Source organism: Bos javanicus, chromosome 27, assembly GCF_032452875.1.
Source record: "Bos javanicus breed banteng chromosome 27, ARS-OSU_banteng_1.0, whole genome shotgun sequence".
In the NCBI taxonomy this organism is placed as follows: domain Eukaryota; kingdom Metazoa; phylum Chordata; class Mammalia; order Artiodactyla; family Bovidae; genus Bos; species Bos javanicus.
This window is the reverse complement of record NC_083894.1, coordinates 34,361,715-34,385,535: the sequence shown is the minus strand read 5'-3', so window position 1 is coordinate 34,385,535 and position 23,821 is coordinate 34,361,715. Positions and strand designations below refer to the sequence as shown.

Genomic DNA, 23,821 nt, shown 5'->3' with positions numbered 1-23,821 from the left:
TTGATTCCCCGCTTTATCCTCCTAGCCACCTCTGTCTCCTTCCTCCCTCTTCTCTTCTCTGTGTAACTCCGTGAACATCTCTGAGCAGTCCAGACTGTGGAGCACACATAAGGAAGTGATTACTGGCTAGCTTGCTCTCTCCTCTATTGATTCCACCTCATCTCATCCTGGTCACCTCTATCTCCCTCCTCCCTCTTCTCGTCTTCATGTAACTCTATGAACCTCTCTGGGTATCCCTCACTGTGGAGAAACTTTTCATCTTTAACCTAGATGTTTTATCAGTGGTGCGGTATAGATGGAGAAGTCTTGAGGCTACTGTAAAAATAAGGCTGAAAACCAGAAGCAGGAGGCTTAAGTCCAAATCCTGAGAACACCAGAGAACTCCTGACTCCAGGGAACATTAATCAATAGGAGCTCATCAAACGCCTCCATACCTACACTGAAACCAAGTACCACCCAAGGGCCAACAAGTTCCAGAGTAAGACATACCCTGAAAATTCTCCAGCAACACAGGAACATAGCCCTGAGCTTCAATATACAGGCTGCCCAAAGTCACTCCAAACCCATTGACATCTCATAACTCATTACTGGAAACTTCACTGCACTCGAGAGAGAAGAAATCCAGCTCCACCCACCAGAACACCGACACAGGCTTCCCTAACCAGGAAACCTTGACAAGCCAGTGAAAGAGAACTCCACAAACTGCCAGAATACAGAAAGGCCACCCCAAACACAGCAATATAAACAAGATGAAGACACAGAGGAATACCCAGAAGGTAAAAGAACAGGATAAATGCCCACCAAACCAAACAAAAGAGGAAGAGATAGGGCATCTACCTGATAAAGAATTTCAAATGATGATAGTGAAAATAATCTAAAATCTTTAAAACAAAATGGAATCACAGATAAATAGCATGGAGACAAGGATTGAGAAGATGCAAGAAAGGTCTAACAAAGACCTAGAAGAAATAAAAAGAGTCAATATATAATGAATAATGCAATAAATGAGATCAAAAACACTCTGGAGGCAACAAATAGTAGAATAACGGAGGCAGAAGATAGGATTAGTGAGGTAGAAGATAGAATGGTAGAAATAAATGAATCAGAGAGGAAAAAAGAAAAACTAATTAAAAGAAATGAGGACAATCTCAGAGACCTCTGGGACAATGTCAAACACCCCAATATTCAAATCACAGGAGTCCCAGAAGAAGAAGACAAAAAGAAAGACCATGAGAAAATACTTGAGGAGATAATAGTTGAAAACTTCCCTAAAATGGGGAAGGAAATAATCACCCAAGTCCAAGAAACCCAGAGAGTCTCAAACAGGATAAACCCAAGGCAAAACACCCCAAGACACATATTAATCAAATTAACAAAGATCAAACACAAAGAACAAATATTAAAAGCAGCAAGGGAAAAACAACAAATACACAAGGGGATTCCCATAAGGATAACAGCTGCTCTTTCAATAGAAACTCTTCAAGCCAGGAGGGAATGGCAGGACATACTTAAAGTGGTGAAAGAAAATAACCTACAGCCCAAATTACTGTACCCAGCAAGGATCTCATTCAGATATGAAGGAGAAATCAAAAGCTTCTCAGACAAGCAAAAGCTGAGACAATTCAGCACCACCAAACCAGCTCTTCAACAAATGCTAAAGATCTTCTCTAGACAGGAAACACAAAAAGGGAGTATAAACTCGAACCCCAAACAATAAAGTAAATGGCAACGGGATCATACTTATCAATAATAACCTTAAACGTAAATGGGTTGAATGCCCTAACCAAAAGACAAAGACTGGCTGAATGGATACAAAAACAAGACCCCTATATATGTTGTCTACAAGAGACCCAGCCCAAAACAAGGGACACAAACAGACTGAAAGTGAAGAGCTGGAAAAAGATATTCCACACAAATAGAGACCAAAAGAAAGCAGGAATAGCAATACTCATATCAGACAAAATAGACTTTAAAACAAAGGCTGTGAAAAGAGACAAAGAAGGACACTACATAATGATCAAAGGATCAATCCAAGAAGATGATATAACAATGATAAATATATATGCACCCAACACGGGAGCACCACAGTATGTAAGACAAATGCTAACAAGTATGAAAGGAGAAATTAACAACACAATAATAGTGGGAGACTTTAATATCCCACTCACACCTATGGATAGATCAACTAAACAGAAATTTAACAAGGAATTTAAATGATACAAACTTTAAATGATACAATAGACCAGTTAGACCTAATTGATATATAGGACATTTCACCCCAAAACAATGAATTTCACCTTTTTCTCAAGCACACACAGAACCTTCTCCAGGATAGATCACATCCTGGGCCATAAATCTAGCCTTGGTAAATTCAAAAAAACTGAAATGATTCCAAGCATCTTTTCTGACCACAATGCAGTAAGATTAGATCTCAATTACAGGAGAAAAACTATTAAAAATTCCAACATATAGAGGCTGAACAACACGCTGCTGAATAACCAACAAATCACAGAAGAAATCAAAATATGCATAGAAACGAATGAAAATGAAAATACAACAACCCAAAACCTGTGGGACACTGTAAAAGCAGTGCTAAGGGGAAGGTTCATAGCAATAGAGGCATACATCAAGAAACAAGAAAAAAAGTCAAATAAATAACCTAACTCTATACCTAAAGCAACTAGAAAAGGAAGAAATGAAGAACCCCAGGGTTAGTAGAAGGAAAGAAATCTTTAAAATTAAGGCAGAAATAAATGCAAAAGAAACAAAAGAGACCATAGCAAAAATCAACAAAGCCAAAAGCTGGTTTTTTGAAAGGATAAATAAAATTGACAAACCATTAGCCAGACTCATCAAGAAACAAAGGAAGAGAAATCAATAATAAAATTAGAAATGAAAATGGAGAGATCACAACAGACAACACAGAAATACAAAGGATCATAAGAGACTACTATCAGCAACTATATGCCAATAAAATGGACAACGTGGAAGATACGGAAAAATTCTTAGAAAAATACAACTTTCCAAAACTGAACCAGGAAGCAATAGAAAATCTTAACAGACCCATCACAAGCACGGAAATTGAAACTGTAATCAGAAATCTTCCAGCAAAAAAAAAGCCCAGGTCCAGATGGCTTCACAGCGGAATTCTACCAAAAATTTAGAGAAGAGCTGACACCTATCCTCCTCAAACTCTTCCAGAAAATTGCAGAGGAAGGTAAACTTCCAAACTCATTCTATGAGGCCACCATCACCCTAATACCAAAACCTGACAAAAATGCCACAAAAAAAGAAAACTACAGGCCAATATCACTGATGAACATAGATGCAAAAATCCTTAACAAAATTCTAGCAATCTGAATCCAACAACACATTAAAAAGATCATACACCATGACCAAGTGGGCTTTATCCCAGGGATGCAAAGATTCTTCAATATTCGCAAATCAATCAATGTAATACACCATATTAACAAATTGAAAAATAAAAGCCACATGATTATCTCAATAGATGCAGAGAAGGCCTTTGACAAAATTCAACATCCATTTATGATAAAAACTCTCCAGAAAGCAGGAATAGAAGGAACATACCTCAACATAATAAAAGCTATATATGACAAACCCACAGCAAACATTATCCTAGATGGTGAAAAATTGAAAGCATTTCCCCTAAAGTCAGGAACAAGACAAGGGTGCCCACTTTCACCACTACTATTCAACATAGTTTTGGAAGTTTTGGACACAACAATCAGTGCATAAAAAGAAATAAAAGGAATCCAAATTGGAAAAGAAGAAGTAAAACTCTGTTTGCAGATGACATGATCCTCTACATAGAAAACCCTAAAGACTCCACCAGGAAATTACTAGAGCTAATCAATGAATATAGTAAAGTTGCAGGATATAAAATCAACACAAGGAAATCCCTTGCACTCCTATACACTAATAATGAGAAAATACAGAAATTAGGAAACAATTCCATTCACCATTGCAACCTAAAGAAACTAAACCTATACATAGAAAACTATAAAACACTGGTGAAAGAAATCAAAGAGGACACTAATAGATGGAGAAATATACCATGTTCATGGATTGGAAGAATCAATATAGTGAAAATGAGTATACTACCCAAAGCAATCTATAGATTCAATGCAATTCCTATCAAGCTACCAACGGTATTATTCACAGGACTAGAACAAATAATTTCACAATTTGTATGGAAATACAAAAAACATCGAATAGCCAAAGCTATCTTGAGAAAGAAGAATGGAACTGGAGGAATCAACCTGCCTGACTTCAGGCTCTACTACAAAGCCACAGTCATCAAGACAGTATGGTACTGCCACAAAGACAGAAAGATAGATCAAGGAACAAAATAGAAAGCCCAGAGATTAACCCACACACCTATGGACACCTTATCTTTGACAAAGGAGGCAAGAATATACAACAGATTAAAGACAATCTCTTTAACAAGTGGTGCTGGGAAAACTGGTCAACCACTTGTAAAAGAATGAAACTAGAACACTTTCTAACACCATACACAAAAATAAACTCAAAATGGATTAAAGATCTAAACGTAAGACCAGAAGCTATAAAACTCCTAGAGAGGAACATAGGCAAAACACTCTCCAACATAAATCACAGCAGGATCCTCTATGACCCACCTCCCAGAATATTGGAAATAAAAGCAAAAATAAACAAATGGAACCTAATTAAAAGCTTCTGCACAACAAAGGAAACTGTAAGCAAGGTGAAAAGACAGCCTTCAGAATGGGAGAAAATAATAGCAAATGAAGCAACTGACAAACAACTAATCTCAAAAATATACAAGCAACTCCTACAGCTCAACTCCAGAAAAATAAATGACCCAATCAAAAAATGGGCCAAAGAACTAAACAGACATTTCTCCAAAGACATACAGATGGCTAACAAACACATGAAAAGATGCTCAACATCACTCATTATCAGAGAAATGCAAATCAAAACCACTATGAGGTATCATTTCACACCAGTCAGAATGGCTGCGATCCAAAGTCTACAAGCAATAAATACTGGAGAGGGTGTGGAGAAAAGAGAACCCTCTTACACTGTTGGTGGGAATGCAAACTAGTACAGCCACTACAGAGAATAGTTTGTAGATTCCTTAAAAAACTGGAAATAGAACTGCCCTATGATCCAGCAATCCCACTGCTGGGCATACAAACTAAGGAAACCAGAATTGAAAGAGACATGTGTACCCCAATGTTCATTGCAGCACTGTTTATAATAGCCAGGACATGGAAGTAACCTAGATGTCCATCAGCAGATGAATGGATAAGAAAGCTGTGGTAAAATACACAATGGAGTATTACTCAGCCATTAAAAAGAATACATTTGAATCAGTTCTAATGAGGTGGATGAAACTGGAGCCTATTATACAGAGTGAAGTAAGCCAGAAAGAAAAACACCAATACAGTATACTAATGCATATATATGGAATTTAGAAAGATGGTAGTGATAACCCTGTATCCAAGACAGCAAAAGAGACACAGATGTATAGAACAGTCTTTTGGACTCTGTGGGAGAGGGAGACAGTGGGATGATTTGGGAGAATGGCATCAAAACATGTATAATGTCATATGTGAAACGAATTGGCAGTCCAGGTTCGATACATGATACAGGATGCTCGGGGCTGGTGCACTGGGATGACCCAGAGGGATGGTATGTGGAGGGAGGTGGGAGGGGGGTTCAGGATGGGGAACACGTGTACACCCATGGTGGATTCATGTTGATGTATGGCAAAACCAATACATTGTAAAGTAATTAGCCTCCAATTAAAATTAATAAATTTATATTAAAAAAAAAACTTACCAGATTTTTATCCACAACAATATACATATCAATGTATCGAGGGAATAATTTGGTATGGCCAGATCTCTGAAAAACATATAACATGAGTCCTGAGAAATTTCCAAAAGTGTATGTTCTATTGAAATTATGTTCAGATAAACTGAGAGGCATGTTGCTACTGATTATATATTAAGGTGATTTTCAAATACAAATTTTAGGTACTATTCAGAAAATTCCAGTCCAAAATATGCCTATTGTTAATAAGAATTTTCAGTGAGAGTCAGTGCTGTATATAATACCCAGGCATAATTTGATTTTTACAATAGCTGATATTAGAAATATTAAGTTTATAACATAAAGTTTTCCTTTCCTTGTGTGCTCATTCAGTGTTGTCCAACTCTTTGTGACCTCATGGACTGTAGCTTGTCAGGCTTCTCTGTCCATAGGATTATCCAGAGAGGAATACTGTAGTGGTTTGCCATTTCCTTCTCCAGGGGATCTTCCCAACCCATGGATCAAACCCATGTCTCCTTTGTCTCCTGCATTGGCAGGCAGATTCTTTACCACTGGGCCACCAGGGAAGCCTTCCTTTCCTTAGCCTTGTGATCATTTTTCATAGTAATCTTTCATGTGGGCAGATTTTTTTGCTATCAATTATTAGAAACTACTTTTGACAAACCATGGTTTAGAAAAATATTACTAAAGTTTACAATCACTGACTGTTCACTGGAGCCAGGAATGTTATTTATGGCAGCTTACAGGTCTTTGTGGAGGAAGAATTCATCAGTTTGCTTTACACGTACCTTATGCAAGCCACTAACTATTATTATCCATTTCTGAATTCTCATATAACAAAGACTCATTTAGAAATTCAGATCACATATTCACTCAAATTACCAGAATAATTCAGGAAAAGGAAGAATTTACATTAATTATCCAAATGTCCACATATGAAAATTAGCTTTTTGGTTTATATAATCTTATATTCACATATCTGTTTCCAAAATCAATTACCTAAGTTTTTGCTAAACTTTCATCAAACAAGAAGCATAACAAAAAATTTCATTCTGAATCCATCTGAAAAGTCATGAAATGCCATCATGAAAAAGTAAGATAAACTTAAAATTTACAAGTCACCAAATTTTGCTCTGAAAGTATTTTTCATTTTATAAAATTACACAGAATACATTATAATAAGGAGTCCACACTTACTTCTGAACTTTTTCTGACTTTATACTGTGATCTCTCATAGCTGTAAGTGTCATTTTCCAGTAACAGAGGGATAGCACTTATATCATTTTTTTCTTCATAAATCATGTGCATGAATCCTGATACTGACTCAACTGGTTCAAGTGCATATGAGATGTTTTTAAACTGCAGTGTTCCCCTGAATGGTAAAATAATCAAAACAAATCTGAAATTATCCTACTGGAACTGTAATTCTAATAAGAAATGTTGGCCAGAAAACAATTTTTTTTACATTTAAAGTCATCTTGGTTTTTCTATTTCTCTCTTTATTCTTTGAGGTATTGTTCTAGAACTGGACAGTAATAACACAGTATATGTCTGGCTTTTTATTACAAATATTCTAATAGAAATATTTTGATTATCTTAAAGAAACCAGTTTTAGTGGCATGCATCTGTCAACATAAAAAAATGCACAACGATAGAGCTGCAAGGTAAGTTTTATTTGGGAGCAAAATGAGGACTGCAGCCCGGGTGATATTACCTCAGATAGCTCTAACTGTTCTAAAGAGGTAGTGGGGAAGAAGAGTTTATATGTGATTTTTGTGAAGGTGGTGTACATGCGATCAAGCACGTATTTTTTGTAGAAAGTTTCTGCTAGTCTCGTGAAGCTTTTGCTAGTCACAGGAAATAGTCATTACCATGAAGGATTTTATTGCTTTTCTAGCTATGAGGAAATACAAAAATTGGGCTCATAAAATCAGCTCCTGAGAATATCTAACTACCTGAAGACCTGTTCTGCCAGTCTTCACAGAGCACAGAGTGCCGCATTTCTGTTCTCAACCCTGAATTCCACTCCTTCAGGGGGTGCAAATTCAGCAGGAGCATACAATCTAATCCTTGTTGAGGTAGATGGCAAGTGCCAATATGTAGGCACATCTACACACATCTATGACACATCTATGTGCTTAAACAGGTTAAGACTTCTACCTAGGTGTTGATGTTCTAACCAAGATTTTAGCCATAGGCACTCTTCTCCTTAGTTTAGGTCCCTTGCTTCTCTTTGAAATCCCTGTATCTCCCCTGATACTTCATGTTCTAAATCATTTGTGTGGCTGAGTTAAAGGTACTATCTGCCTGAGAATGACTGAGCAGAGCCAAAGTATCGGTCAGACTCAGGCATTCCGCATTGTCAATCACTCTAGAAAATTAAGATACCTGCAAAAACATAAAGCAGAGAAGGCAATGGCACCCCACTCCAGTACTCTTGCCTGGAAAATCCCATGGATGGAGGAGCCTGGTAGGCTGCAGTCCATGGGGTCGCTCAGAGTCGGACACGACTGAGCGACTTCACTTTCACTTTTCACTTTCATGCATTGGGGAAAGAAATGGCAACCCACTCCAGTGTTCTTGCCTGGAGAATCCCAGGGACGGGGGAGCCTGGTGGGCTGCCATCTATGGGGTCGCACAGAGTCGGACACGACTGAAGCGACTTAGCAGCAGCAGCAGCAAAAACATAAAGAATTTGAGAAAACTAGTATGGAGAGACCCAATCAACACTACCTGTACTCAAGATTGCTCAAAGCCTCAAGCAGCATAGCCTGTTAGAATCAACGTGTAGACTCCCATCTGGAATGGATACTGCCAGGGTGACTAACTTTATTTTGTCAGTAATCCTGGCTCACTCCATAGGAAATTGAAATAATAAAGGTGAGTGGAGAACTAGAAAAAATACTGGAGGATAAATATTACAGTTTAGCAAGATCTAATACTGGCAAAAGGAGTATCTCTAAATAGGTTACAACCTGAGTCCCGAACAAATGTTGAGTGATACAAGAGAATTTGGAAAACCTGCAACATATCCATGATAATTGCAATCCATCTGAGGAAAAAAAAAAAAAAAACACAGAAAAAAAAAAAATGGTTAACTTCTTTTTTAAATGGACATTCCAGATACCTCACTTGTATTTTTTACTTTCACTGCTTAGGACTTTAATATGAATGGCCATGACCCAATGAGTTGTGCCAGGCAGAAATAAGAACTAGTCCAGGTTATTTAATTTCACTGAATGTGTGAAATAACATTCTAAAAATTTCATAATATCTATATTTTAAGGAAAATTCAGAATAAGAAATCTATAACAAAGAAACCTAAGTCTTACCTGAGCTGACAAAGGCTGATGTAAGTCTTACCTGAGCTGACAAGGGCTGATGATGTTGGATGTCATTTTTGTCATAAAAATAAACAACAGAAGCTGAAGATAAAAATGACCTAGGCAGAAATCACAAAAACATGGTCAAATTGTAAACAGAAAACAGATGAAGAAAAAACATCTTAATAATACAAATTTTCTTTTTAAAGGAGGAATTTAAAGTAGTGCCAATTATCTTGGCATATCCTATTGCCCAGATACTGGTCATTTAAATAAGTTTGGGGCAGAGGGAGGTATTTTAACTACAGTGACATAATACAAAAATGCATGATAATGAACAACCCAAACTGCTAGAAATATCAAACAGTGAAATAAGACAGGTCTCAATTTTCAGCGTAGAACCTTCAAATCCTTGTCATTATTGCTCACTAATTCTAGATTTTAAACTTGAATCTCAAAATTAAAATGTAGGGTTAGGCCAAAATTTTGAAAGATTTTCTTAACATCATTAAAAAATTCACATTCACTAACCTTAACTGTGGTGTTGGAGAAGACTCTTGAGAGTCCCCTGGACTGCAAGGAGGTCAAACCAGTCAATCCTAAAGGAAATCAGTCCTGAATATTCATTGGAAGGACTGATGCTGAAGCTGAAACTCCAATACTTTGGTCACCTGATGTGAAGAACTGACTCATTGGAAAAGACCCTGATGCTGGGAAAGACTGAAGGCAGGAGGAGAAGGGGACGACAGAGGATGATATGGTTGGATGGCATCACCAACTCAATGGACATGAGTTTGAGCAAGCTCCAGGAGTTGGTGATGGACAGGGAAGGCTGGCATGCTGCAGTCCATGGGGTCACAGAGTCGGACACGAGTGAGCAACTGAACTAAACCTTAACTGAATACCAAGTTCTTCTCAATAACCCTGGTCAGAATTTTCTTCCATTCTCCTAATTATACAAAAACTTGACATCATCATCTTCCTGTCAATCATCTGAGTAACTTCCATGTCACCTCACTGTCAGATCCCCTGTACCCATCCTCACTCCTTATCTTTGAGAATGATTGCTTCTTTTGTTCAAAGCAAATCCTCACATCTGTACTATGCATCTTATTCTGTGCCATGTATTGAAGATACATCACTTTATTAGTACTATAATTTCAAGCTCTTCCTCTCTACTGTTTTTATCTTAATACTATTGAGAAGTTTACTGTCATTATTATCATTATTATCCTGAATAACTGTCCCTCAGCCCTGTGTCTTCCTCTCACTATTCCCTACGTATTTTCAATTCTCAATAGATTTTATCAAAAGAGTAGTCTACACACAGTTTCTTCACTTTGTCAATTGTTACTCACCCTTAACTGCTCTAGAAAAGATCCATAACCACCAGAATGTCAAATCCAAAAGACAATTTTAAAGTAATCATTGCACTGGACTTCTGGTATCATTTTTAAAACTGTGGCCACTTGGTCTATTCACTTAATTTACATCACACATCACTCATGCTTCTCTTCCTACCTCCTTGACTATTCTAGCTTGATCTCTTTTGGCAGAACCAAAAAGAGAAACACTGGTCTTTCCCAAGATTCCATCCTTAGCCACCTGTATATTTGTAAGCACTCTGTAAGTTCGCATTTTTTTTAATTACTGTTAAATCTATATTGCCAATCTCTCCTTAGAGATTCAAATTCTTATATTTGTATACCTAATGGGAAAAAAAAGCCACTTGAATATCTTACAAGCAATGCAAACCAAACTCACCCTTCAGATAAATATCTCCTTCATTAATACCCCTTGTTTTATTACACTAATCCACCAATTTTCTTAAGCAACAACTAAATTATCCAAAATTCCTCACTGTTTCCCAATCATCCTACCAAATCTGTCCTCAAGATCTACTGAATTTTTCTTTCTAGTGCAATGATCATTCTTCAAGCTACTATCATCATGCACTTACACTATTATATAATTAGACATTCCAATTCCATTTTTACCCCCTCAAAAACAGACTATGAGACTGAATGGGCCTATATAAGTACATGCTTAAAAATATTTATGGCTTCTAATATCCTTACCATGGCATTATAGATCTTCTACAATCTGGCTCCTGCCCACTTTTCCAAAATTTTTTACTTTTATCCTAAAAAAATGTCATTCAGTCATTCTCACACCAAATTTCTGCACACCACAAAGTCTATTCTGTATCAACCTGCAGATGATTTCCTCAAAACAGAATACCCCCCAATACTACCCCACTTCTTTTAGAACTAAAGTATCTTTCCTCAAGTCATCTCTTTGCAAAAAAGCCTTCCCTGATTTCCAAAGAATACTATCTACACATTTATCACAATGTTGCATTATAAAACAATTCTTCATTTATCTATTGATGTGTCTGAATACATCTTTATTACAAATTATTTAACTAAGACTACTTGTTTCATTGCTTTTTGTGTGCTTAGGACTTTACCCAAAAACTGACATACAATAGGTATCAAATTTATACACATATCTAATAAACAACTGAATTAAAATGATTCTAGGATAATTATTCTTTTAATCAATACACCAAAAAATTAAAAATTTAAAAGATAAAATAATTACTTACTGCTTTGTGAGATGGACAAAATATGGATTTCCTCCTATTGTAATGACATAAGCCACCTGTACATAAGCATCCAAAAAAAATCAATAATAACACCTACAAAAATTATGCTGAATAATGTTTTTTCTAAGTTATCCTTTTGAGATTGACAAAATTAATAATAATACATAACTATTATATGTGCTTCCATTGCCATGTGGATATTCAAATCTTCAGAATTCTGAATTGAGAACTAGGTGGTAGCATTCCCACATGCCTGCTACTCACCATTACTCACACATCTGAGGAATAAGCTTGCGGATAATCATCTCTAGTCTAAGACACACACCACCAACTCACCATGCCCAAGGTAAATGCCAAGATGTCCACCTCACTTGAGAGAAACCATTTCTTGCTCACTCCCAGCCCTCCTAGAAAGTAAATTTTCCTGTTCATTGGAAGAGACACTTCTAAAAGATAAAACTACAAGAAATGTACTACACCTGTGGCAAGATAACACAATAATTACCACTGCACTTTGCTTCGGAGAAGGCAATGGCACCCCACTCCAGTACTCTTGCCTGGAAAATCCCATGGATGGAGGAGCCTGGTAGGCTGCAGTCCATGGGGTCACTGAGAGTCAGATACAACTGAGCGACTTCACTTTCACTTTTCACTTTCATGCATTGGAGAAGGAAATGGCAACCCACTCCAGTGTTCTTGCCTGGAGAATCCCAGGGACGGGGGAGCCTGGTGGGCTGCCGTCAGTGGGGTCGCACAGAGTCGGACACCACTGAAGTGACTTAGCAGTAGCTGCAGAACTTTGCTTATCGAATGCAAGCAATGAAATTCCTCTGGAAGAGAATGTAGGAGAGAACAGAGGAAGATCACACACATGTCTATGTATTAAATAAATATGATGAAAATAAAGGGGAAAAACAACAACAAAATTAGGATGCAATTAACAAGAAATATACAAAACTGACAGGAAGAAAAATTCCAAAAAGACATCATCCAGAACTTCTACAAACTTTCATACACAAATCCAACTGTTTGGGTTCAATTGTTTTCTCCCTCCATCCAAATTTACATGTGAAACCTAACTTTAGAATGTGACCTTATTCAGAGACAAGGTCTTTACAGAGGTAATCAAGTTAAGGAGAGGCCATTAGTGTGGCCCTAATCCAATGTAAGTGGTATCCTTATAAAAAAAAAGGAAATTTGGACACATTTCACGACCCAGATAATCACGATGGTGTGATCACTCACCTAGAGCCAGAGATCCTGGAATGTGAAGTCAAGAGGGCCTTAGAAAGCATCACTACGAACAAAGCTAGTGGAGGTAATAGAATTCCAGTTGAGCTATTCCAAATCCTGAAAGATGATGCTGTGAAAGTGCTCCACTCAATAGGCCAGCAAATTTGGAAAACTCAGCAGTGCCCACAGGACTGGAAAGGGTCAGTTTTCATTCCAATCCCAGAGAAAGGCAATGCCAAAGAATGCTCAAACTACCACACAATTGCACTCATCTCACACGCTAGTAAAGGAATGCTCAAAATTCTCTAAGCCAGGCTTCAGCAATATGTGAACTGTGAACTTCCTGATGTTCAAGCTGGTTTTAGAAAAGGCAGAGGAACCAGAGATCAAATTGCCAACATTCGCTGGATCATGGAAAAAGCAAGAGAGTTCCAGCAAAACATCTATTTCTGCTTTATTGACTATGCCAAAGCCTTTGACTGTGTGGATCACAATAAACTGTGGAAAATTCTGAAAGAGATGGGAATACCAGACCACCTGATCTGCCTCTTGAGAAATTAGTATGCAGGTCAGGAAGCGACAGTTAGAACTGGACATGGAACAACAGACTGGTTCCAAATAGGAAAAGGAGTTCGTCAAGGCTGTATATTATCACCCTGTTTATTAACTTATATGCAGAGTACATCATGAGAAACGCTGGACTGGAAGAAGCACAAGCTGGAATCAAGATTGCCAGGAGAACTATCAATAATCTCAGATATGCAGATGACACCACCCTTATGGCAGAAAGTGAAGAGGAACTAAACAGCCTCTTGATGAAAGTGAAAGTGAAGAGTGAAAAAGTTGGCTTAAAGCTCAACATTCAGAAAACGAAAATCATGGCATCCCGTCCCATCACTTCATGGGAAATAGATGGGGAAACAGTGGAAACAGTGTCAGACTTTATTTTTCTGGGCTCCAAAATCACTACAGATGGTGACTGCAGCCATGAAATTAAAAGACATTTACTCCTTGGAAGGAAAGTTATGACCAACCTAGAGAGCATATTCAAAAGCAGAGACGTTACTTTGCCAACAAAGGTCCGTCTAGTTAAGGCTATGGTTTTTCCTGTGGTCATGTATAGATGTGAGAGTTGGACTGTGAAGAAGGCTGAGTGCCAAAGAATTGATGCTTTTGAACTGTGGTGTTGGAGAAGACTCTTGAGAGTCCCTTGGACTGCAAAGAGATCCAACCAGTTCATTCTGAAGGAGATCAGCCCTGGGATTTCTTTGGAAGGAATGATGCTAAAACTGAAACTCCAGTACTTTGGCCACCTCATGCAAAGAGTTGACTCATTGGAAAAGACTCTGATGCTGGGAGGGATTGGGGGCAAGAGGAGAAGGGTACGACAGAGGATGAGATGGCTGGATGGCATCACTGACTCGATGAATGTGAGTCTGGGTGAACTCCGGGAGTTGGTGATGGACAAGGAGGCCTGGCGTGCTGGGATTCATGGGGTTGCAAAGAGTCGGACACGACTGAGCGACTGATCTGATCTGATCTGACACAATGGGAGAATCTGCAGTCTCTATAAGCTAATGGCAGAGGCTGGGAACAGATCTGTCCCTCATAGTACTCAAAAAGAACCAATGCTGCCAACATCTTGATCTTGGACTTTTAGCCTCCAGAACTATGAGACAATAAGTTTCTGTCACTTAAGACACATTGTTTGTGTTTCTTTGTTATAGGGGCCTTAGCAAACAAATACACCAACTTTCCCTTTAAAAAAAAAATGATAAAAAATGCTAAAGAACAGGATCAAATTTAAAATAAATAAACAAATAATAGGGAATAACAACAAGCCCACAAGTAATACCTATTAAATAACTTTGATTAAAATTAGAAAATGGAGAATTTCAATAAAAGTGTATAATCTGTAATAAAGAAACAAATTAAAATTGTACAGCAGAAAAAAACCAGTATCTGTTATTAAAAGTTCAGTGAAAGGGTATAAAAGAAGATTAGACTTAGCAGGGGTTAAAATTGGTGACAGGAATACAAGTCAGTAGAAAATACCCATGTTGAAACACAGAGAAAAATGCAAAGAAGAAAACAAGAGAAATGTGACCGATTAAAAATGTCTAGCACTCATGTATTCCCCTCATGGCTCAGACTGTAAAGTGTCTGCCTACAATGAGGGAGACCTGGGTTCGATCCTTGGGTCAGGAAGACCCCCTGGAGAAGAAAATGGCAACCTACTCCAGTATTCTTGCCTGGAAAATCCCATGGATGGAGGAGCCTGGTAGGCTACAGTCCATAGGGTCGCAAAGAGTCGGACATGACTGAGCGACTTCAATTCACTTCACTTCACTCCAACACTCATGCAATTATAATCCAAAAAATAAGGAGAAAGGTAAGACTAAGAAATAACACTTGGAGAATTCACGGTTGACACTTTCAAAGCTTATGAAAGATAACAACTCACAGGGGCAAATTATTATATAATTCCAAAGCAGGATGAACATAAAGAAAGCAAACCTGGGCATGTCATACTCAAAAATTTAAAACAAAATAAAAAGAGAAAACACTCAAAATCAATAAGAGAAAAATGACACATTATGTTCAGAACAATTCTTAATAAATTATGTGACTAACAAAAGGCAATGGAATGACCTCTTCAAAGTATTGAAAGAAAAGTATGAGTACCAGTACTCACCTATATTAAAACTTGTAATAAAGCTACATTAATTAAGGCAGTGGAATATAGGACAATAGGGATAACAGTCCAACAGCCCAGATGATAAAGGGATCAAGGCAACAAGTTGATATAATAATTGTAAATATATATTCACCCAACATAGGAGTACCTAAATACATAAAGCAAATATTAACAAACAAAAAAGGAGGAATTGAGAGTAACACAACATAGGGTTTTTAACCCTTCACTGACATCAATGGACAGATAATAGAGACAGAAAATTAAAATTAATAAGGAAACACTGGCCTTAAATGACACACTATCAAATGAACTTGAGAGATTCTTACAGAAAATTCCATCCAAAAGAAGAATACACTCTTTTCAAGGGCACTAGAAGCATTTCCAGAATAGACCACATACTATGCCAAAAACAAGTCTCAGTAAATTTGAGAAAACTGAAATCAAATCACTCATTTTTTCAGACCACAGAGGTCTGAGACTAGAAATCAGAACAAGAAAAAAAAAACTGCAAAAAAACACTAGCATGTGGAGTCTGAACAATATGCTACTAAACAACTCATGTATTACAGCAGAAATTAAATAGCAAATCAAAAAATACCTGGATCAAATGAAAATGGAAACAAACTCATCCAAAATACATGAGATGTGGCAAAAGCAGTTCTAAGAGGGACATTTTTAGTAATACGTCTTATCTCAGGAAACAAGAAAAATCTCAAATAAATAATCTAACCTTACACCAAAAGAACTATATAAAAAGAAGAACAAACAACACCCAAAGTTAGTAGAAGGCAAGATATCAAAAAGATCAGAAGAGAAATAAATGACATAGAAATTTTAAAATAAATCAATAAAACTAAGAGCTAGTTATTTGAAAAGATAAATAAAAATCAAAAAACTTTCAGTAAGACTCATCAAGAAAAACAAGAGCCAAAATAAAATCAGAAATAAAAAAGAAGTTCTAACAAACACCCCAGAACTACAAAAAATCATGAGAGTACTGAGAACAATTATACACCAGTAAATTGGACAATCCAGAAGAAATGGATAAATTACTAGAAATGTACAATCTCTCAAGACTAAATCTAACAAACACCTCAGAGCTAGAAAAAATCATAAGAGTACTGAGAACAATTATACACCAGTAAAATAGACAATTAAGAAGAAATGGATAAATTACTAGAAATGTACAATCTCTAAAGACTAAATCAATAAGAAATACAAAATATGAATAGACTGTAATGAACTGAATCGGTAAGTTAAATAAACTCCAAACAAACAAAAGTCCAGGACCAGATGGCTTTATAGGTGAAGCCTACAAAACATTAAAAGAAGACTTAACACCTATCCTTCTCAAAGCACTCACAAATATTAAAGAGAAAGGAACACTCTCTATTTTATTCAATGAGGTATCAGCCTGATACCAAAACCAGACAAAGACACCACAAAAAAGAAAACTATAGAACAATATCACTGATGAACATAGGTGCAAAAATCCTCAACAAAATATTAGCAAAACAAATTAAACAATATATTTTAAAAATCCATACACCAAGATCAAGTGGGATTTATTCCAAAGGTACAAGGATATTTCAATATTTGTAAGTCAAATATCATGATATATCATAATAACAAATTCAAGAGTTTAAAAATTGTGAAATGCAGAAAAAGCTTTTGATAAAACCCAACATCACTATGACACCTCAACATAATAAAGTCCATGTCTGACAAGCCCATAGCTAATATACTCAATCATGAAAATCTGAAAGTTTTTCCTCTAAGATCGGGAACAAAACAAGGATCCTCACTTTCATCACTTTTATTTGACATAGTATTGGAAGTCCTAGTGAAATTAATCAGACAAAAAATAAGTAAAAGGAAATAAAAATGGCAAAAGGACAACTGTTGCTGTTGCATGTAACATGGTATTATATATAGAATATGCTAAAGAGGCTACCAAAAAACTATTAGAAGTAATAAGTGAATTCAGCAAAGTTGCAAGAAAAAAAAACTAATATACAGAAATCTGTTGCATTTCTATACACTGACAAACTATCAGAAATAAAAATTAAGAAAACCATCCAATTTACAACTGCATCAAAAAGAATAAAATACCGAGAAATAAATCTAACCAAGCTGGTAAAAAACCTCTACTCAGAAAACTATAAGACACTGATGAGAGAAACTGAAGATGATATAAACAGATGGAAAGAAACTGTGTACATAGATTATAGGAATTAATATTGTTAAAATGACCATATTACCCAAAGCAATCTACAGATTTAATGCAATCCCTTATCAAAATACCAATGGCATTTTCCACAGAACTAAAATAAATAATTCTAAAATGTTTATGGAACCACAAAAGACCTGAATAGCCAACAATCTTGAGAAAGAATAACAAGACAGGTGATATCACACTCCCTGATTTCAAACTCTATGACACAACTATAGTAACCAAAACGGTATGTTAGTAGCACAAATACAGACACAGAGATCAGAAAACGGAACAGCAAGTCTAGTACTAAACCCACATGTACATGGTCAAGTAATGTATGACAAAGAAGGAGGAACATACAATAGGAAAAAGACAGCCTCTTCAGTAAATTGTGGTAGGAAATGGACAACCACATGGAAAAGAATCGAACTGGACCTCTTTGTCACACCATATACAAAAATAAATTGAAAAATCAATTAAAGACTTAAATGTAAGACCTAAAGCTATAACACTCCCAGAAGAAAACAGAGGCAGTATGCTCACTGACAGTGGTCTTAGCAATATTTTTTAAAATATCTCCTCAGGAAACCAGGGGGGAACAAAATGAACGAATAGGACTATATCAAACTAAAAAGCTTTTCACAGTGCAGGAAACTACTACTAACAAAATGCAAAAGCCTACTGAACAGGAGAAAATATTCACAAAAAATATATATGATAAAGGACCAATATTCAAAGTAGACAAAGAAGTTATACAACTCAACATCTGAAAAGCAAACAACACATTTAAAAAATGGGCAGAATATATGAATAGATAGTTTTTCAAAGAAGACATACAGATGGCCAACAGGCACATGAAAAAATCCTCAACATTACTAATCATCAGGAAATGCTAATCAAAACCATGAGATATCACCTCACACTTATGATAAAAAAGACAAGAGATAACCGTGTGAGAGGATGTGGAGAAAAGAGAACCCTCATACAATGCTGGTTGGAATGTAAACTGGTGCAGCCACTATGTAAAGTACTATAGAGGGTCCTCAAAAACATAAAGACAGAACTAGCATAGGGTCTAGAAATTTCACTTCTGAGTTTTTTCCTGAAGAAAACAAAAACTCTAAGTCAAAAAGATACATGCACCCCATGTTCACTGCAATTATTTACAATAGCCAAGACATGGAAGCAATCTAAGTGCACATCAGTAGACGAATAGATGAAGATATGGTTTTATACACAAAATAGTATTACCCAAAAAGTGAAAATTTGCCATTTACAACATGAATGGACCTACAACACAGTACTAAGTGAAATGAGTCAGACAAAGTCAAGTACCACCTGACTTCTCTTATATGTGGAATATAAAAAACAAAACAAATGAACCAACTGACGCTAAAGCTGAAACTCCAGTACTTCGGCCACCTCATGCGAAGAGTTGATTCATTGGAAAAGACTCTGATGCTGGGAGGGATTGGGGGCAGGAGGAGAAGGGGACGGCAGAGGATGAGATGGCTGGATGGCGTCACTGACTGGATGGACGTGAGTCTGAGTGAACTCTGGGAGTTGGTGATGGACAGGGAGGCCTGGCGTGCTGCGATTCATGGGGTCACAAAGAGTTGGACATGACTGAGTGACTGAACTGAACTGAACTGAAGCTGAGAGACCCACAGATACAGAGAACAAACAGGTAGCTGCCATAGGGAAGAGGGTGATGGGGATGAATGAAATAGGTGAGGGAGATAAACAGATACAAACTTTCAGTTACAAAATAAGTGAGTTATAAGGATGAAATGTACAGTCCGGGGAATACTGTCAATAATATTGTAATGACTTTGTACAGTGATAGATGATAACTAGGTTTATCAAGGTGATCATTTTGTAATGTACAGAAATACTGAATTACTATGTTTTGCACCTGGAACTAACATAATGGTGCAGATAATTATTCTTCAATTTTTAAAATTAACTATAAAATTAAATCTTTATAGACAGAAACTGGGGGGTTGGGGAGGCGAGGGGGAAAAAATTATCATTTGGCCAAAATCTCAAGTTGTGTAACTACCATTAGAGATAATTTTTACCACCATGTACAATCAGAAAATCAGCCAGTTAACAACAGCCACACTCAAATAACTAGCTTCTGAAAGTTTGCAAATCAATAACAACCCCAAGTTTCTAAAAGTCAGCCAATTAGTGACAGCGACAGCTTCTAGACAGGAGTCAGTAAGTGCTTCAATCCACTGAGGAGGATTCTGAAAGTGAGACCAACAAGTAGACTACCTCAACTAATGGCACCAACACAACTGAAAGCCTGTCTATACCTAAACACCCTCCCTTCTGAAAGCCCATGGGTCCCTGAACACTGCTGTTGCTGCTGCTAAGTCGCTTCAGTCGTGTCCGACTCTGTGCGACCCCATAGACGGCAGCCCACCAGGCTCCCCCGTCGCTGGGATTCTCCAGGCAAGAACACTGGAGTGGGTTGCTATTTCCTTCTCCAATGCATGAAAGTGAAAAGTGCAAGTGAAGTCACTCAGTCGCGTCCAACCCTCAGCGACCCCATGGACTGCAGCCCTCCAGGCCCCTCTATCCATGGGACCCTCCAGGCAAGAGTACTGGAGTGGGGTGCCATTGCCTTGGCTTCCCAAAACCTTATATAAGATTAGCTGGCTTTCTTCAGAAAGACTGGGTTTACAATTGGCCCTTACAAGCAAATTGTAAGGTCATCATTTGTTTTGAGTAACATACCAAGCTCAATTTATAGTTTGTTCACAAGTTCACAATCTTTTCAACAGTTCAGCTCTTTTATGATTAGTTATGAGTTTAGACTTCTGACAGTTTCACTGACACAGCTGCAAGATTTTCAATTCAATATTTTCAATTCTTTAAATGTTTTTAAACTATTATCTACATTTTTATTTGCATATATTTAAATCCCAAAATGCCAAAACACAAGTGTAAATCTTGTAATGAATATTTTGGACAGTAGAAATTTCTCAACTGAAGAGAAGTTCCTTTTTGAAGTTCTTTGTGTGGTTTGCAATTGTTCTAAACATCAAACTTGATGGAAAGTCAAATATAAACCTGCATATACTAACGGCTAAGCAAAAGAAATAAATGATTTCCTCATATAATACCAAAGAAGGTGATATAACAAATTTGGGGGATTAAGAAAAATTCAGAGGAAGAAGATAAAAGAAATTGTAGCAGGCACCAGAATAGTTTTTCCCACTGTATATCATCAGTCTTTCTGCCCAAATGACTAAATGCACAACTATCGTAAGTATTTATTTCAAAATTGTAAGCAAATTTTCAAGTGCCAGGTTAAAATCCACTGCGACAGTTAAAGAATGAAACAGCTCCCTTTGCAATTGCAGAAACATGAAAGATGGGCATGTGTCACCTTGTTGGAGCACAGCCATAGCTGCAAGTAATCACTATGCAGAAAAGAAAATTTTCTTTTTGTTTTTGCATAGTATTTTTCTAGTGAAACAAAAAAGAGCCTTCCTCACAAGGTTTCGCAAGTAAAATCCCTTCCAGATGAGACTTAGACAACAGGAAACTTTCGCAGAGATTCTCTTATAGAGTTGAATTATTAAGTAAAATACATGGTTTTGGGTGGAGAGAATAGTGATGACATGTTTAAGATCATCTAACAATCAAAGTGGAATAACTATGGTTCAGGCATCCCAAATGGAGTCAGGTGTCCACCAGCGGATGGGGTTTCAGACAAATTCTTGCATCACTGAGAATATGAATTTTCTGAACTGTATCAAACTCAAGGACACCACCAACCATTTTCAAAACCGTATCTGCTAGCAGCTGCTGGATGCAACCCTGTAGTTTCATGGGCCCCCTCTCCCAGCTATGTAATCATTTCAAACTCCAACCCCGATTCTTGCTTAATGGACACCCTTACTTCTTGCCAGCTCTAATCCTAATTCTTAACAATTTATGGAACCTAGTAGCTTTCTTCTACCATTTTGTAGTCTGGTGGAACATATTTCAAGTGCTTCTTGGATCTGTGTCTCCCAGGCTGCAGTCCTAACAAACACCAAATAAATGCATTTTTTTTTTTTTTTTTTTTTGCCTCAACACCTCTCATCAAAATGTTCCTCCTTGTGAACCTGTTCTGAGCACTCAGCTCTGCCTCCAAGAACTGAATTACTGCCCAACATCAGCAGCTATGGTCTTGATACTAAAAGCAATTTCACACAATTTAAGAAATACAAATATTATTTCCCAATTACATTATTTTCTGGATCTTTGATTGCCTCAGACGTTGAAATCTTTTCAGGAATTGTGGTCTGCACAAACTTTTTATGAAGATCTAAAAGAAAAACAACCAAAGTTATTCTGATACTTGTAATCTTACATTTTCATTTCTAAATCCAATTCTTCATGTGTTTTTCTACATTACCAACTTTTTTGTGTGTAATATATGCATTTGCTTTCCCTTTCTCCTGTCTTTTGGTCCTTCTTACCCATACATTTCTTAACCCTTTATAATCTTAAGGTTTGATTCTCTCTCTTTTCCTATCTTTAGGCAGGCAGTTTGACTAAGTAACAGTAACAAATTACACTGACCTAAGAGATATGGAAATTTTAAAAGTGGAATGCATCAAGAAACTGGGACCATTTGCAAGGGAAAAAAAGATACAGAATACTGAAGACAAAGGTGATCTGCAATTTTCCACGGAGAAGGTGGAGGACTGCAGTTACCAAGGAGGAACTCATTGATAAATGTCTTCTTCATGGCGGTGCAATTATTTCTAGAAGAGCAGAATTCTGAATGTTAAAAAGACCACATCTTTCCTTTTTTCCCATTTTACAGACAAGGAAATCACCCAGAGAAATGAAAAGATTTTTGCGCTGACGCTGCCTCTGCCTCCTTGGCTGCAGACCTCGAGGCCAAGGGTCAGACGGCGTGGAAGGAAGGTCTGGGGCCCGATTCTGGACCGAAAAGGGCAGCCCTCCAACCCGAGAAGGCAAGGTTCTGGACTTACTGGGGCCTCCGTGCAGCCCCCTGAGGACGGTGAGAAGGACCAGAAGAAGGAACATGGCTCCGCTGACCTGGAGCCACACTGGCCCAACAGTGACGGTTGAGGCGTTGCGGCGAATGGGGGCGCAGTGCGGGTGGGAGATGGCCGCGGCGCGCGAAGAAAAGGCGGGGAGCGGCTCCCGGTTGCCTCCGGGAGGGCCAGCGGGCGCACCTAGTGTTCAGCTGGTGGGCAGCTGCGGCTGAGGAGAGAGCATTCAGTTTCTTGTGAAGGAAGGACAAGCTGCGCAAGTTACAGTTCTCAGATGAGGCTGGTTGGTGGTGCCTGGTTTTGGTTGTATCTTCGCCTTGGATTGACGGTTTTTGAAGTAGTTTCCAATTACAGTGAGGAGAGGGTGCAAAGGTAATGTATCATAATGCCATTTGCTGAAAATGTCTTTTCCTTACTTTACCTGCTGCTGCTGCTGCTGCTGCGGCTGCTGCTAAGTCCCTTCAGTCGTGTCCGACTCTGTGCGACCCCATAGACGGCAGCCCACCAGGCTCCACCATCCCTGGGATTCTCCAGGCAAGAACACTGGAGTGGGTTGCCATTTCCTTCTCTGTTACATTACCTGGTGACTAATAAATATCAGATAACCTCAGATACGCAGATGACACCATCCTTATGGAAGAAAGAGAAGAACTAAAGAGCCTCTTGATGCAAGTGAAAGCCTCTTGATGAGAGTGAAAAAGTTGGCTTAAAGCTCAACATTAAGAAAACTAAGATCATGGCATCTGGTCCCATCACTTCATGGCAAATAGATGGGGAAATAGTGGAAACAGTGGCTGACTTTATTTTGGGGGGCTCCAAAATCACTGCAGATGGTGATTGCAGGCATGAAATTAAAAGACGCTTACTTCTTGGAAGCAA

At 37.7% G+C, this 23,821-nt stretch overlaps 1 protein-coding gene across 5 annotated transcripts in view; it reads right to left on the bottom strand.

Moving 5' to 3' along the window:
• LOC133240015 (disintegrin and metalloproteinase domain-containing protein 5-like) overlaps nucleotides 1–23,122 on the bottom strand; it is a 113,481-nt gene extending 90,359 nt beyond the window's left edge. Inside the window, exons 1-7 of one of the 5 annotated variants that reach the window (XM_061404529.1) lie at nucleotides 22,919–23,122; nucleotides 22,163–22,242; nucleotides 11,770–11,825; nucleotides 9,202–9,280; nucleotides 8,814–8,890; nucleotides 7,036–7,210; nucleotides 5,845–5,910 (exon numbers count right to left, since the gene is read on the bottom strand). In XM_061404529.1, coding sequence (XP_061260513.1) covers nucleotides 5,845–5,910; nucleotides 7,036–7,210; nucleotides 8,814–8,890; nucleotides 9,202–9,280; nucleotides 11,770–11,825; nucleotides 22,163–22,242; nucleotides 22,919–22,973 — 588 coding nt within the window. In that variant the 5' untranslated portion in view covers nucleotides 22,974–23,122. Of the gene's footprint in view, nucleotides 1–5,844; nucleotides 5,911–7,035; nucleotides 7,211–8,571; nucleotides 8,726–8,813; nucleotides 8,891–9,201; nucleotides 9,281–11,769; nucleotides 11,826–22,162; nucleotides 22,243–22,918 lie in introns of those variants that run through there. The other 4 variants (XM_061404525.1, XM_061404526.1, XM_061404527.1 and 1 more) reach the window with 4 other exon arrangements.
• Between the last annotated feature and the right edge of the window lie 699 nt (nucleotides 23,123–23,821).